The sequence below is a fragment of the Lethenteron reissneri genome, chromosome 71 (assembly GCF_015708825.2).
Source record: "Lethenteron reissneri isolate LAM-NWPU_2019-01 chromosome 71, ASM1570882v1, whole genome shotgun sequence".
Lineage (NCBI taxonomy): Eukaryota > Metazoa > Chordata > Hyperoartia > Petromyzontiformes > Petromyzontidae > Lethenteron > Lethenteron reissneri.
Genome location: NC_083849.1, coordinates 545548 through 562692, shown reverse-complemented (window position 1 = coordinate 562692; position 17145 = coordinate 545548). Strand labels below are relative to the sequence as shown.

Genomic DNA, 17145 nt, shown 5'->3' with positions numbered 1-17145 from the left:
TACCTGAAGCTTCGTGCGGAGCGACAGACCAGGTAGCTTCCACACAGCGTTACGCAACCGATGAAAAGATATTGCCGCTCGACTGATTCGGAGCGAGACCTCTGCTTGCTGTTAAACCGGAGCCGGTCATGAGCACACTGCCCAGGTATGGGAAACTCTCCACTCTCTCCACCCCATCACCAATTGGGAGTTGTGGGAGTAGAGTGTCCTATGGTACACAATACCCAGGCACACACACACACAGACTCACACTCACACACAGACTCACACACATAGACTCACAAACATAGACTCACACTCACACACATGACTCACGCACAGACTCACACACAGACTCACACACACACACATAGACTCTCACACACACATAGACTCACACTCACACATAGACTCAGACTCACACACATAGACTCACACACATAGACTCACACACACACATAGACTCACACTCACACATAGACTCACACACACACACATAGACTCTCACACACACATAGACTCACACACACACATAGACTCACACTCACACATAGACTCAGACTCACACACATAGACTCACACACACACACATAGACTCACACACACACACATAGACTCTCACACACACATAGACTCACACACACACATAGACTCACACTCACACATAGACTCAGACTCACACACATAGACTCACACACATAGACTCACACACACACATAGACTCACACTCACACACAGACTCACACACACACACATAGACTCTCACACACACATAGACTCACACACACACATAGAATCACACTCACACATAGACTCAGACTCACACACATAGACTCACACACACACACATAGACTCTCACACACACATAGACTCACACACACACATAGACTCACACTCACACATAGACTCAGACTCACACACATAGACTCACACACACATAGACTCTCACACACACATAGACTCACACACACACACATAGACTCTCACACACACATAGACTCACACACACACATAGACTCACACTCACACATAGACTCAGACTCACACACATAGACTCACACACACAGACTCACACACACACACATAGACTCTCACACACACATAGACTCACACACACACATAGACTCACACTCACACATAGACTCAGACTCACACACATAGACTCACACACATAGACTCACACACACACATAGACTCACACTCACACACAGACTCACACACACACACATAGACTCTCACACACACATAGACTCACACACACACATAGACTCACACTCACACATAGACTCACACACACACACACAGACTCACAACACTCACCCGTGTACTCACCCTTTACACTCACCAATGCAGCCGTCACTATATCTCTATACACGTGAACTTCAAATTGGATTGTTGTCTCTTTTTATTTTTATTTAAATCAAAAACACGCAACGATATCGACTCCGTGGGCAGCCGTGTTCACTTGGGAACGCTGCGAGTGAGGGCGTCCCACACATTGAGAGGCATGGACAGCAAATAGAGACAACCAGACCCAGGGCTCGAACCCAGGCTCTCAGTGTCTCTGACACGGCCATTGTGAACCCACAGAGAGAGACACCCAGACCCAGGGCTCGAACCCAGGGTCTCAGTGTCTCTGACACGGCCATTGTGAACCCACTGAGAGAGAGACACCCAGACCCAGGGCTCGAACCCAGGGTCTCAGTGTCTCTGACACGGCCATTGTGAACCCACTGAGAGAGAGACACCCAGACCCAGGGCTCGAACCCAGGGTCTCAGTGTCTCTGACACGGCCATTGTGAACCCACTGAGAGAGAGACACCCAGACCCAGGGCTCGAACCCAGGGTCTCAGTGTCTCTGACACGGCCATTGTGAACCCACAGAGAGAGACACCCAGACCCAGGGCTCGAACCCAGGCTCTCAGTGTCTCTGACACGGCCATTGTGAACCCACTGAGAGAGAGACACCCAGACCCAGGGCTCGAACCCAGGCTCTCAGTGTCTCTGACACGGGCTAGGGATTGAACCCAGCGGTGACGGCGTTGGGGGCCGACTCATGTCCCGTGGCTGCTGCTGATGCTACTGCTGCTGATGCTGCTGCTGCCTGCTGCTGGTCACGTTGGGAAGCCTCCAGTAGACAAGGCACAGCTGCAGGAACACGGAGCCGACAACAGGGGGCAGAATGTCACGTCAAAGTCATTAATCGGCAAATATTTCCAACGTAATGACTCGTTACGAGGGGAAAGTGGAGTGGAACGCTGTTCAGGATTTGGGGTCGTGAAATTATTTTTGGCGTGATGCCTTGCTGGGAATTCATTCATTTCGTTCATTGATTTTTTTTCACACATCTCGTTCATTATTTAATTCACTTCGTTCATTCTTTCGCTGATTTCGTTCATTTTTTCATTCTGTTCGCTCATTCGGTTCATTCTTTCACTCATCTCGTTAATCATTTCATTCATTAAATCCTTTATTAAATCCTTTATATTAAGTTCACTTGCTTGCTTGCTTGCGCGCTTACGACCGTGCAAATCTTTCGGTCGTTTTTTAACCCACTTCCCGTGATCCAACCGGGCTGACATTTTGCACACAGACTCGTTGTGTGTGACAATTGATTTTCGTGAAAAAATTTTTCCAAAAATTGACACTGTTTAGGAATTTTTTTTATATTTAATTACCAATTGCTTAATGGTGGCAGGCAATCATCTGACCCATAGGTGGCAGCCATCTCAAGCCAGAGGACGAAAGGACTCTAGCCGCCACGCATATAAAGGATTTATAGTGAAGAACTTTGTTTTTACGGGTTAATTTTTTTTGTTCAAATCATTTAATTCATTATTTCGTAAAAAAATATTCATTCCCTTTGTTGGTTCTTTCATTAATTTAGTCCATTCTTTCACACGCATAGCTCATGACTTAAGAAATCTCGTTCATTATTTAATTAATTTCGCTCGCGCTTTCGTTCATCCTCTTCGTTCATTCTTCAAATAGGCTCGTTCATTATTTCGTTCATTCTTTCACACACCTCGTTCATTACTTAACTAATTTCGTTCGGTCTTTCATTTAAATGAGTTCAATTTCGTTCATCCTCTCCGTTCATTCTTCCATCCATTTCGTTCATTCTTCCAATCCGTCTCGTTCATTCGTTCAATTTATGTTGTTCATCCGTCCACACATCCGTTCGTTCGCTCGTCGTGCCGAGTCGGCACGGGGTCGTAGCGTCAAGCGCCGTCACCGCGCTGGCAAGGAGCGATGCCGCCGCCGCCGCTGCCGCTGAGAGCGTCTCTCCAGTCGGTTGTTTCATCCACGCGGTGACGGCTCAAACAAGCGGCTCGTCATCGTCGTCGTCGTCATCATCGTCGTCGTCGTCGTCGTCATCGTCGTCGTCGTCGTCGTCGTCATCATCGTCGTCGTCGTCGTCGTCATCATCGTCGTCGTCGTCGTCATCATCGTCATCATCGTCGTTATCGTCATCGTCGTCGTCGTCATCGTCGTCGTCATCATCGTCGAGGTGGTCAACATCTCCTGGCCACCGCGGGGTCCAGGTGGGTCGTGGTGGGGGGGGGCAGGTGGGTTGTGGTGGGGGTGGGTGGGGGGGCCTCACCTGCGCAGGCTGCCGGCTCGCCGCTCCACGCGCCGCCTGCGCCGCACTCCCGGAGCGGCGACCCGCGCAGCACGAAGCCCACGTGGCACCCCGACACGCACAGCCTGGCGCCACCACCACCACCAGTGCCACCACCAGTGCCACCACCACCGCCACCACCATCGCCACCACCACCACCAGTGCCACCGCCACCACCACCACCAGTGCCACCACCACCACCACCAGTGCCACCACCGCCACCACCACCACCACCACCGCCACCACCACCACCAGTGCCACCACCACCACCGCCACCACCACCGCAGCATCGCACGTGGCCATGCTCAGGCGCGGGCAGCACGGGGCAGGGGCGAGACGTGGGGGGCGGGGCAGCTGTAGCAGCTGTGTCAGGGGCAGCTGTGCCAGGGGCAGCTGTGTCAGGGGCAGCTGTGTCAGGGGCAGCTGTGTCAGGGGCAGCTGTAGCAGCAGCTGTGTCAGGGGCAGCTGTGTCAGGGGCAGCTGTGTCAGGGGCAGCTGTAGCAGCAGCTGTAGGGGCAGCTGTGTCAGGGGCAGCTGTGTCAGGGGCAGCTGTGTCAGGGGCAGCTGTGTCAGGGGCAGCTGTGTCAGGGGCGGCTGTAGCAGCTGTGTCAGGAGGGGCTGTGTATGAACAGTAGGTAGCAGCAGCAGTAGCAGCAGCAGCAGAAACAGAAGTCACAGTAGTGGCAGCAGAGGTAGCAGCAGCAGTAGCAGCAAGAGTAGTCACAGTAGCAGTAGCAGCAGCAGAAGTAGCAGTAATCGCGGCAGTAGCGCTAATAGCAGCAGTAGTAGCAGCAGTAGTAGTAGTAGCAGCAGTAGTAGCAGTATGAGTAGCAGCAGTAGTAGCAGCAATAGAAGTAGCAGCAATAAAATTAGCAGCAGTGGCAGCAGTAGTAGTAATCACGGCAGTAGCTTTCATAGTAGCTGTAGTAGCAGCAGCAGAAGTAGCAGCAGTTGTAGCAGTAGAAGTAGTAGCAGCAGTAGTAGCAGTAGAAGCAACAGCAGAAGCAGTAGGAGTAATCACAGTAGTAGCAGCAGCAGTAGTAGCAGCAGCAGAAGCAGCAGTAGTAGCAGTAGTAGCAGTAGCAGCAGCAGTAGCAGCAGTAGTAGCAGTAGTAGCAGCAGTAGTAGCAGCAGTAGCAGAAGTAGCAGCAGGATAAGTAGCAGTAGTAGCTGGGATAGCAGCAGCAGCATTATCACAAACACAGTCATTTTCATAACTATCACGATCATCATCATCAACGTGGGCACAGCATTCATCACCAGCCATGGCCTATCCACTGCTGGATGAAGGCCTCCCCACAGTGTAGCCTTGTTAACCCCACCACTCACTACCCTGCACACCGATGGACATTCCACATTGATATGCCTGGGGCTGAGTCCATCCATAGGACAAACACCACCGTTGATCCTCCACCCCCCCCCCCCCTTCCACAACCCACTCACAAAGGGGTGCTTATTTTATCCATCCTCGGAGAGAGGGAGCGATGATTGCCTCCACGTCAACCTCACAGCATTCATTCCCTGGCCCAGCCAATGGGAGGCAGAGTGGCGTTGTGTCTATAGGACCTGGTCCAGCCAATGGGAGACAGAGTGGCGTTGTGTCTATAGGACCTGGTCCAGCCAATGGGAGACAGAGTGGCGTTGTGTCTATAGGACCTGGCCCAGCCAATGGGAGACAGAGTAGCGTTGTGTCTATAGGACCTGGTCCAGCCAATGGGAGACAGAGTGGTGTTGTGTCTATAGGACCTGGCCCAGCCAATGGGTGACAGAGTGGTGTTGTGTCTATAGGACCTGGCCCAGCCAATGGGAGACAGAGTGGCGTTGTGTCTATAGGACCTGGCCCAGCCAATGGGAGACAGAGTAGCGTTGTGTCTATAGGACCTGGCCCAGCCAATGGGAGGCAGAGTGGCGTTGTGTCTATAGGACCTGGCCCAGCCAATGGGAGACAGAGTGGTGTTGTGTCTATAGGACCTGGCCCAGCCAATGGGTGACAGAGTGGTGTTGTGTCTATAGGACCTGGCCCAGCCAATGGGAGACAGAGTGGCGTTGTGTCTATAGGACCTGGCCCAGCCAATGGGAGACAGAGTGGCGTTGTGTCTATAGGACCTGGCCCAGCCAATGGGAGACAGAGTAGCGTTGTGTCTATAGGACCTGGCCCAGCCAATGGGAGGCAGAGTGGCGTTGTGTCTATAGGACCTGGCCCAGCCAATGGGAGACAGAGTAGCGTTGTGTCTATAGGACCTGGCCCAGCCAATGGGAGACAGAGTGGCGTTGTGTCTTGTCTATAGGACCTGGCCCAGCCAATGGGAGACAGAGTGGCGTTGTGTCTATAGGACCTGGCCCAGCCAATGGGAGACAGAGTGGCGTTGTGTCTGTAGGACCTGGCCCAGCCAATGGGAGACAGAGTGGCGTTGTGTCTATAGGACCTGGCCCAGCCAATGGGAGACAGAGTAGCGTTGTGTCTATAGGACCTGGCCCAGCCAATGGGAGACAGAGTGGCGTTGTGTCTATAGGATCTGGCCCAGCCAATAGAGATTCATAGAGATCCATAGAGGCCAATGAAGACTTGTAGAGACCTAATAGAGACTCATTGAGACCCGGATACTCATAGAGAATCATCGATACTCATAGATACCCAGAGAGACTGAGGAACCCATAGGAACTCCCCCATGGAGACTGAGAGAGACTCATAGACACCTATAAAGACTCACCCATAGAGACCCAGAGAGACTCATAGACACCCATAGAGACTCACCCATAGAGACCCAGAGAGACTCATAGACACCTATAGAGACTCACCCATAGAGACCCAGAGAGACTCATAGACACCCATAGAGACTCACCCATAGAGATCCAGAGAGACTCATAGACACCCATAGAGACTCCTCCATATATACCCACGTGCAAAATGAACACAGGATCATGATTAGCATTACGATATTATTATCCTTTGTTATTATTATTATTAAAAATAATAAACCACGTGGCACTTACATGAGGGGGCAGCACTAGTCCAAGGTGCGGCCATTTTCTCGCAGGCCTCTCCATCGTAGCCCTCCCAGCATGCACAGCGGCGGCCCTGGAAGACCTCCACGCAGTCGCCCTGCCCGGAGCACGCCCCGGGCTCGCAGGAGTCTGCGGACCATTGAGGACATCGTGGAGATTGTGGACATCGTGGAGATTGTGGAGATTGTGGAGATTGTGGAGATTGTGAAGATTGTGGAGATTGTGGAGATTGTGGAGATTGTGGAGATTGAGGAGATTGTGGAGATTGTGGAGATTGTGGACATCGTGGAGATTGTGAAGATTGTGGAGATTGTGGAGATTGTGGAGATTGAGGAGATTGTGGAGATTGTGGAGATTGTGAAGATTGTGGACATTGTGGAGATTGTGAAGATTGTGGAGATTGTGGAGATTGTGGAGATTGTGAAGATTGTGGAGATTGAGGAGATTGTGGAGATTGTGAAGATTGTGGAGATTGTGGAGATTGTGAAGATTGTGGACATTGTGGAGATTGTGGAGATTGTGAAGATTGTGGAGATTGAGGAGATTGTGGAGATTGTGAAGATTGTGGAGATTGTGGAGATTGTGAAGATTGTGGACATTGTGGAGATTGTGGAGATTGTGAAGATTGTGGAGATTGAGGAGATTGTGGAGATTGTGAAGATTGTGGAGATTGTGGAGATTGTGAAGATTGTGGACATTGTGGAGATTGTGGAGATTGTGAAGATTGTGGAGATTGAGGAGATTGTGGAGATTGTGAAGATTGTGGAGATTGTGGAGATTGTGAAGATTGTGGACATTGTGGAGATTGTGAAGATTGTGGAGATTGTGAAGATTGTGGAGATTGAGGAGATTGAGGAGATTGTGGAGATTGTGAAGATTGTGGAGATTGTGGAGATTGTGGAGATTGTGGAGATTGTGGAGATTGTGGAGATTGTGGAGATTGTGGAGATTGTGAAGATTGTGAAGATTGTGGAGATTGTGGAGATTGTGGAGATTGTGAAGATTGAGGAGATTGTGAAGATTGTGAAGATTGTGGAGATTGTGGAGATTGTGGAGATTGTGGAGATTGTGGAGATTGTGGAGATTGTGGAGATTGTGAAGATTGTGAAGATTGTGGAGATTGTGGAGATTGTGGAGATTGTGGAGATTGAGGAGATTGTGAAGATTGTGAAGATTGTGGAGATTGTGGAGATTGTGGAGATTGTGGAGATTGTGGAGATTGTGGAGATTGTGGAGATTGTGGAGATTGTGAAGATTGTGAAGATTGTGGAGATTGTGGAGATTGTGGAGATTGTGAAGATTGAGGAGATTGTGAAGATTGTGAAGATTGTGGAGATTGTGGAGATTGTGGAGATTGTGGAGATTGTGGAGATTGTGGAGATTGTGGAGATTGTGGAGATTGTGAAGATTGTGAAGATTGAGAAGATTGTGAAGATTGTGGAGATTGTGGAGATTGTGGAGATTGTGGAGATTGTGGAGATTGTGGAGATTGTGGAGATTGTGGAGATTGTGGAGATTGTGAAGATTGAGGAGATTGTGAAGATTGTGAAGATTGTGGAGATTGTGGAGATTGTGGAGATTGTGGAGATTGTGGAGATTGTGGAGATTGTGGAGATTGTGAAGATTGTGAAGATTGTGGAGATTGTGGAGATTGTGAAGATTGAGGAGATTGTGAAGATTGTGAAGATTGTGGAGATTGTGGAGATTGTGGAGATTGTGGAGATTGTGGAGATTGTGGAGATTGTGGAGATTGTGGAGATTGTGAAGATTGAGGAGATTGTGAAGATTGTGAAGATTGTGGAGATTGTGGAGATTGTGGAGATTGTGGAGATTGTGGAGATTGTGGAGATTGTGGAGATTGTGGAGATTGTGAAGATTGTGGAGATTGTGGAGATTGTGGAGATTGTGAAGATTGAGGAGATTGTGAAGATTGTGAAGATTGTGGAGATTGTGGAGATTGTGAAGATTGTGAAGATTGTGAAGATTGTGGAGATTGTGGAGATTGTGGAGATTGTGAAGATTGTGGAGATTGTGGAGATTGTGAAGATTGAGGAGATTGTGGAGATTGTGAAGATTGAGGAGATTGTGGAGATTGTGGAGATTGTGGAGATTGTGGAGATTGTGGAGATTGTGGAGATTGTGGAGATTGTGGAGATTGTGGAGATTGTGGAGATTGTGAAGATTGTGAAGATTGTGGACATTGTGGAGATTGTGAAGATTGTGGAGATTGTGGAGATTGTGAAGATTGTGAAGATTGTGGACATTGTGGAGATTGTGGAGATTGTGGACATTGTGGAGATTGTGAAGATTGTGGAGATTGTGAAGATTGTGAAGATTGTGGAGATTGTGGAGATTGTGAAGATTGTGAAGATTGTGAAGATTGTGGACATTGTGGAGATTGTGGAGATTGTGGACATTGTGGAGATTGTGAAGATTGTGGAGATTGTGAAGATTGTGAAGATTGTGGAGATTGTGAAGATTGTGAAGATTGTGGAGATTGTGGAGATTGTGGAGATTGTGGAGATTGTGAAGATTGTGAAGATTGAGGAGATTGTGAAGATTGTGGAGATTGAGGAGATTGTGGAGATTGTGGAGATTGTGGAGATTGTGGAGATTGAGGAGATTGTGAAGATTGTGAAGATTGTGAAGATTGTGGAGATTGAGGAGATTGTGGAGATTGTGAAGATTGTGAAGATTGTGAAGATTGTGAAGATTGTGGAGATTGTGGAGATTGTGAAGATTGTGAAGATTGTGAAGATTGTGAAGATTGTGAAGATTGTGGAGATTGTGAAGATTGTGAAGATTGTGGAGATTGTGGAGATTGTGGACATTGTGGAGATTGAGGAGATTGTGGAGATTGTGGAGATTGTGGAGATTGTGAAGATTGTGGACATTGTGGAGATTGTGGAGATTGTGAAGATTGAGGAGATTGTGGAGATTGTGGAGATTGTGGAGATTGTGGAGATTGTGGAGATTGAGGAGATTGTGGAGATTGTGAAGATTGAGGAGATTGTGGAGATTGTGGAGATTGTGAAGATTGAGGAGATTGTGGAGATTGTGAAGATTGTGGAGATTGTGGAGATTGTGGAGATTGTGAAGATTGAGGAGATTGTGGAGATTGTGGAGATTGTGGAGATTGTGGAGATTGTGGAGATTGTGGACATTGTGGAGATTGTGGAGATTGTGGAGATTGTGGAGATTGTGGAGATTGTGGAGATTGTGAAGATTGAGGAGATTGTGGAGATTGTGGAGATTGTGAAGATTGAGGAGATTGTGGAGATTGTGGACATTGTGGAGATTGTGGACATTGTGGAGATTGTGGAGATTGAGGAGATTGTGAAGATTGTGGAGATTGTGAAGATTGTGGACATTGTGGAGATTGTGGAGATTGAGGAGATTGTGGAGATTGTGGACATTGTGGAGATTGTGATGATTATGGAGATTGTGGAGATTGTGGACATTGTGGAGATTGTGGAGATTGTGGACATTGTGGACATTGTGATGATTATGGAGATTGTGGAAATTGTGGAGATTGTGATGATTGTGGAGATTGTGGAAATTGTGGACATTGTGGTGATTGTGGAGATTGTGGAGATTGTGATGATTGTGGAGATTGTGGAAATTGTGGACATTGTGGTGATTGTGGAGATTGTGGAGATTCTGGAGATTCTGGACACACGGCGTCAACCCACACAGTGTATTCCGTGCTCTGTACAGGGAAATTGAGTTGTCACGTCCGTGCGGCGTGCAGCTGTTTCAATATAATAATGTTTGTGTCTATTTGTTTGTGTTTCTCCCTTGTGATGGGACTTTGTAGGATGAACGTTGAGATTTATGAGGGGCACGGGGCGTGACCAGTAAGGTCTGACTTGGTCTGTAGTAAGGTCGGGCACCGATAAGGGGTTGACGGGTTGTCGCGGACCACGTGGAGGATGATGGGGCACGGGACACGGGGATTGGTTGGGATCATTTCGATTATTCGGCGTCTCGATAATTTGTCTGATGTTGTAAATTTCCACGTGACGATGACGACGATGATGGGCCATTCTGTTGAGCGCTGTCGTTTGCGTTGGCCAGGTAGCTTCTGAACAATAAGTGGATGCCTCAGTGGGCGTCGCCTGTGTAGCATGGCGATGGTTGAGTGTTGTATTCGCATGTTTTTGGTGATCTGTTTATACCTTTCTTGTACTTTGCTCTGCTATCGCGTTTGTGTAACTGTGTTGTTGTTGTAACGTTCTTACCTCGTGCCACTTAACTGGGACATCTGTGAGTAAAATAGCTCATCGGATTCCTCCTGCAGTATCAATAATGATTCTGATTCTGACTGTTGGGGCAAGTGCTGTTAGTGGCGAGTAGCAGCGCCTATGAAGGCCGGAACGGCACACGAGGGGCTGGGTTGGCCAGCACCACCCGGCCGCCTTTGTCTCCCCTGCAGCGATGTTGACACACCGCACCAGATAACTCATTTGAGGCTGAGCCGACCTAGGCGAGTCCCCCCCTGGGGACCGGTTCAAAAAGACCATCGCATGAAGACCATCGGGTTTGTCTTTTGTTTGCTGTAACGTTCTGACGCCGTGGCTTCCTGCTGGACATCTGTTACAAAGAGCTTTACAGATCATCAGATTCCTCCAGAATGAAGAACATTAATGGGATGCGTGGTCACCGTTGGTAGCGCACGTGCCGTTTCCGCGTGTGCCACCGTTAGCCACCAAGTGGCGGCGAAGCCACCACGGCGCCCGTGCCAGGCTAGGTGCACTCTGAGGCTATCGCGTGAAGTGTCGAAGGCTCGCTGCTGACAACAGGTCACGGGACAGGCCCCAGGTGGTGCCATGGGTCGACTGAGAGATGTACACCACCTGTGCCCCCCTACTGTGCCAACTCGCGGCGTTTTATCCGCCCGGCGCTCCGCTCATTGTTGTGAGCGTCGCTCCTCTGGCTTCCGTTGTTGTTGGAGGGCGGCTGCCTCCAACTTCCCAGTAGCGTCCTTCACGAGCCTTCTCCATAATAAACTACAGACTAAACTATAAGTGGCTTAAATTTCGATTTAAAGCTTTCGTGACTGCAGGGATTCATCTTCTTGGTTCTTTCGGTAAAGTCACGTAGAAGGGAAATAATAAAATAATGAAAATAAAACATAATAAAATACAATTCTCACGACGTTTAAGCCACAACGCAAGCAGCCGTCCTCAGGTGAAGAACAGCGTCTGTCGGAAAGACAGCGTCTGTGGCTTATCGCGTGGAAATGTACAGCAGCAGCCAAAAACTATGAACACGTGTTGCTAAATGTGGGGGGGGGGGGGGGGCCGGAGGACCCGGAGAAAAATCCACGCGACCGTGGGGAGAGAGAGACGCAGACTTATAAAATACACAGCAGGCGTCAGGGTCGCGTGTCGAACCCACGACCTCTTGCACACCAGGCGAGGTAGTTAACATCTCCTAGCCAACGTGATGATGATGAGAGAGAGAGAGACGCAAACTCCAAATATACAGCAGGCGTCAGGGTCGGGATCGAACCCACGACCTCCTGTATACCAGGCGAAGGTAGTCAACATCTCCTAGCCACCGTGATGATGATGAGAGAGAGAGACGCAAACTCCAAATATACAGCAGCAGGCGCCGTCAGGGTCGGGTGTCGAACCCACGAACTCACCTCTGAAGCAAAGAGCCCTCTTCCTCTTGCGACAAGATTCATCGTTCCAACGCCCGTGTGCCGGATCTTCTACACCACCATCACCTCCACCATCTGGTACATCAACATCACCATCACCTCCACCATCTGGTACATCATCATCACCTCCACCATTTGGTACATCAACATCATCATCATCACCTCCACCTGATACATCATCATCATCACCATCATCATCTGGTTCATCATCATCATCACCTCCACCATCTGATACATCAACATCACCATAACATCCAACATCTGGTACATCATCACCTCCAACATCTCCACCATCTGGTTCATCATCATCATCACCTCCACCATCTGGTACATCCTCATCATCACCTCCACCATCTGGTACATCAACATCACCATCACCTCCAACATCTGGTACATCATCACCTCCAACATCTCAACCATCTGGTACATCATCATCAACATCACCATATCCGCCATCTCATACATCATCATCATCAACATCACCATATCCGCTATCTGGTTCATCATCATCATCACCTCCATCTCCACCATCTGATACATTATCATCATCACCTCCATCATCTGGTTAATCATCATCATCATCGTCATCACCTCCATCGCCACCATCTGGTACATCATCAGCATAACCACCACCTCCATCATCATCGTCATCACCTCCATCATCACCATCGTCGTCACGATCATCATCAGCTGCTCCTCCACCTGCCTCACCTCCCCCGCCGCTCCTGCCGGCCTTCACGTACATCTCCACGCAGTCTTCGTTGCTCTTGCGATTGTTCGGCTCCCCGGGAGCCCAGTTGAGGTACGTGGCCTCTGACGTTCCATTGAGCCACTTCCACGACCCTCCACCTCCTCCTCCTCCACCACCACCACCACCACCACCTCCATCCCTATCCACCTCTTCGCCCTCCTTCCCGTCAGGGCTCCTCCTCAGGCCGATCCAGAAGTAGCCTCGGTCCGTGGGCAGGGTGGACGCGAGGAGGCGATTGAGGGTCGAGTCGGCGACGAACGCCAGGTCCCGATGCCTTCGGCGACAGAACTTGAGGGCGTCCGACCATTGCAGGGTCAAGTTGGAGAAGTGAAAAGTCCACGGGGTCACGTAGTCTGCGAGGCGTGCAACGCAGACGACGACGACGATGGCGGCGGCGGTGGTGGCAGCGACGAGAAGGGAGAGGAAGAATCGACAAGAAGTTTCGTTTACACCATTGGAACCTCATTTTCCAGTAAAAAATATGATAATTGGTTTTTTACCCTTCTATCTGGCAACAAAACTGACACCTTTTTTTTACAAGGAGTCATGTTTACATAGACCACAATACCTGCAGTTGTAATGCAAACAAAAAACACAACTCTGATAATGGTGTGGACCAATCAACTTCAAGGACAGTGCATATCATTATCAGAGTTGTGTTCTTTGTTTGCATTCCGACTGCAGGTATTGTGGTCAATGCAAACACGACTCCTTGTAAAAAAAAAGTGTCAGTTTTGTTGCCAGATAAAAAGGGTAAAAAAACAATTATCAAAACCCCCCTATTATTATATTTGTATCTCTCTCTCGATCTCACTAAACCAGCATGAGCCTGCCGTAAACCACGTGGCTCCCGTAAACCACGTGGCTCCCACGTGACCACGCCCACCACTCTGAACCCCTCCCCCAACCCCTTCTGACTCCGCCCCCTTTTCCCGCCATGCTGCTGGGTGCAGCAGCTCCCTACTGCTCGCTCCTCCTGCCTCGTGATCAATCCACTGATGACGACGAGGACGATGATGATGACGATGATGATGACGACGATGATGATGATGATGACGATGACAACGATGATGACGATGATGATGACGACGATGATGATGATGATGACGACGATGACGACGATGATGATGATGATGATGACGATGAAGATGACGACGATGATGACGATGATGATGACGACGATGATGATGATGACGACGACGATGATGATGATGACGAAGATGACGATGATGATGACGATGACCATGAGGATGATGACGATGATGAGGATGATGATGGCACTGACAATGATGATGACAATGACGATGATGACGACGATGATGACGATGATGACGACGACGATGATGATGACGATGATGACGAGGATGACAATGATGATGATGATGATGACGACGATGATGATGACGATGATGATGACGATGACAATGATGATGATGATGATGACGACGATGACGACGACGATGATGACGATGATGATGACGATGATGATGACGATGACAATGATGATGATGATGACGACGATGATGATGACGATGATGATGACGATGATGATGACGATGATGATGACGATGATGACGACGATGATGATGACGATGATGACGACGATGACGACGACGATGATGACGATGATGATGACGATGATGACAACGATGATGACGACGACGATGATGATGATGACGATGATGATGACGAAGATGACGATGATGACGATGACAATGATGATGACGATGATGATGATGACGACGATGATGACGATGACGATGATGATGACGATGACAATGATGATGACGATGATGATGACGACGATGATGATGACGACGATGATGATGACGATGATGATGACGATAATGACGACGAAGATGACGATCATGATGACGACGATGATGACGATGATGATGACGATGATGATGATGACGATGATGACGATGATGACAATGATGATGATGACGACGATGATGACGATGATGATTACGATGGTGATGACGATGACGACGATGATGACGACGACGATGATGATGATGATGACGACGACGATGATGATGACGATTATGATGACGATGATGACGATGACAATGATGATGACGACGATGATGACGACGATGATGATGACGATGATAATGACGATAATGACGACGAAGATGACGATCATGATGACGACGATGATGATGACGATGATTAGTCTGATGATGATTATGTTTAGAGGATTATTTGGCTGACGATCAAGTTGAAAATATGACATTGGTGCTGCTGATGCTACTGCTGCTGTTGCTGATGATGCTGATGCTGCTGATGATGATGCTGATGATGCTACTGCTGTTGCTGATGATGATGCTGTTGCTGATGATGCTGATGATGCTGATGATGATGTTGATGATTATGCTGATGATGCTGATTATGCTACTGATGCGACTGCTGTTGCTGATGATGCTGATGATGCTACTGCTGTTGCTGATGATGATGCTGTTGCTGATGATGCTGATGATGATGCTGTTGCTGATGATGATGATGCTGATGATGATGATGATGTTGCTGATGATGCTGATGATGACTCACCGAGCGACATGAATGCGAGCAGAAGCATAAGCTGGAAGCTGCCCATGCTGAGAGTGGAGACCGCGAGACGACGGCGAGACACACAGAGACACAGACAGAGACACAGAGACACACAGAGACACACAGAGACACAGAGACACACACAGAGACACACAGAGACACAGACAGACACACAGAGACACACACAGAGACACACACAGAGACACACGCACAGACAGCAGGCGAGACTGGGACACGGAGACACAGACAGAGACACACGCACAGACAGAGACACGGAGACACAGGCAGAGAGACACCGACAGACACGGGAGGGAGACACGGAGGGAGAGGCAAAGTCCCTGGGGGGGGGGGGGGGTAAGGAAACTCCGCAATCCCTTTCCTGTTTGTGGACTGCAGCCCACCCAGCAAAGAAATCCGCGGAAGCCCCGAGGCGCCCCCCCTACCCCCCCCCACACGTCCCACGCGCATCTACAGAGCCCCTGGCGTTGACACGGGAGCCTTGAAGTGACGGCTCTGTGAGCCTCAGGCCGCGGTCTTCAAAGGTGGCTCAGCGTTGATTTGACACGGCCGTGTACGGACCCACAGAGAGAGAGACACCCAGACCCAGGGCTCGAACCCAGACTCTCAGTGTCTCTGACACGACCATTGTGAACCCCCTGAGAGAGAGAGACACCCAGACCCAGGGCTCGAACCCAGACTCTCGGTGTCTCTGACACGGCCATCGTGAACCCACTGAGAGAGAGAGACAACCAGACCCAGGGCTCGAACCCAGACTCTCGGTGTCTCTGACACGGCCATTGTGAACCCACTGAGAGAGAGAGACAACCAGACCCAGGGCTCGAACCCAGACTCTCGGTGTCTCTGACACGGCCATCGTGAACCCCCTGAGAGAGAGAGAGACAACCAGACCCAGGGCTCGAACCCAGGCTCTCGGTGTCTCTGACACGGCCATCGTGAACCCACAGAGAGAGAGAGACAACCAGACCCAGGGCTCGAACCCAGACTCTCGGTGTCTCTGACACGGCCATCGTGAACCCACTGAGAGAGAGAGACAACCAGACCCAGGGCTCGAACCCAGGCTCTCGGTGTCTCTGACACGGCCATCGTGAACCCCCTGAGAGAGAGAGACAACCAGACCCAGGGCTCGAACCCAGGCTCTCGGTGTCTCTGACACGGCCATCGTGAACCCACAGAGAGAGAGACACCCAGACCCAGGGCTCGAACCCAGGCTCTCGGTGTCTCTGACACGGCCATCGTGAACCCACTGAGAGAGAGACACCCTGACCCAGGGCTCGAACCCAGGGTCTCAGCGGTGCTGGTTCAAGCCCTGGGTCTGGGTGTCTCTCTCTGTGGGTTCACAATGGCCATGTCAGAGTCATTGACAGCCTGGGTTCGAGCCCTGGGTCTGGGTGTCTCTCTCAGTGGGTTCACAATGGCCGTGTCAGAGACACTGAGACCCTGGGTTCGAGCCCTGGGTCTGGGTGTTTCTCTCAGTGAGTTCACAATGGCCGTGTCAGAGACACTGAGACCCTGGGTTCGAGCCCTGGGTCTGGGTGTCTCTCTCA

General features: G+C 49.7%; 1 protein-coding gene across 1 annotated transcript; it reads right to left on the bottom strand.

Annotated features, from left to right (window-relative positions):
- Window positions 1-1367: 1367 nt before the first annotated feature.
- LOC133361167 (L-selectin-like) lies at window positions 1368-15903 on the bottom strand. Its single transcript, XM_061580050.1, has 5 exons — window positions 15581-15903; window positions 12988-13380; window positions 12259-12351; window positions 6597-6737; window positions 1368-2128 (listed from the first exon to the last, which is right to left on the bottom strand). The coding sequence occupies exons 1-5, from the start codon at window positions 15624-15626 to the stop codon at window positions 1995-1997; spliced, it is 807 nt and encodes a 268-aa protein (XP_061436034.1). The 5' UTR covers window positions 15627-15903; the 3' UTR covers window positions 1368-1994.
- Between the last annotated feature and the right edge of the window lie 1242 nt (window positions 15904-17145).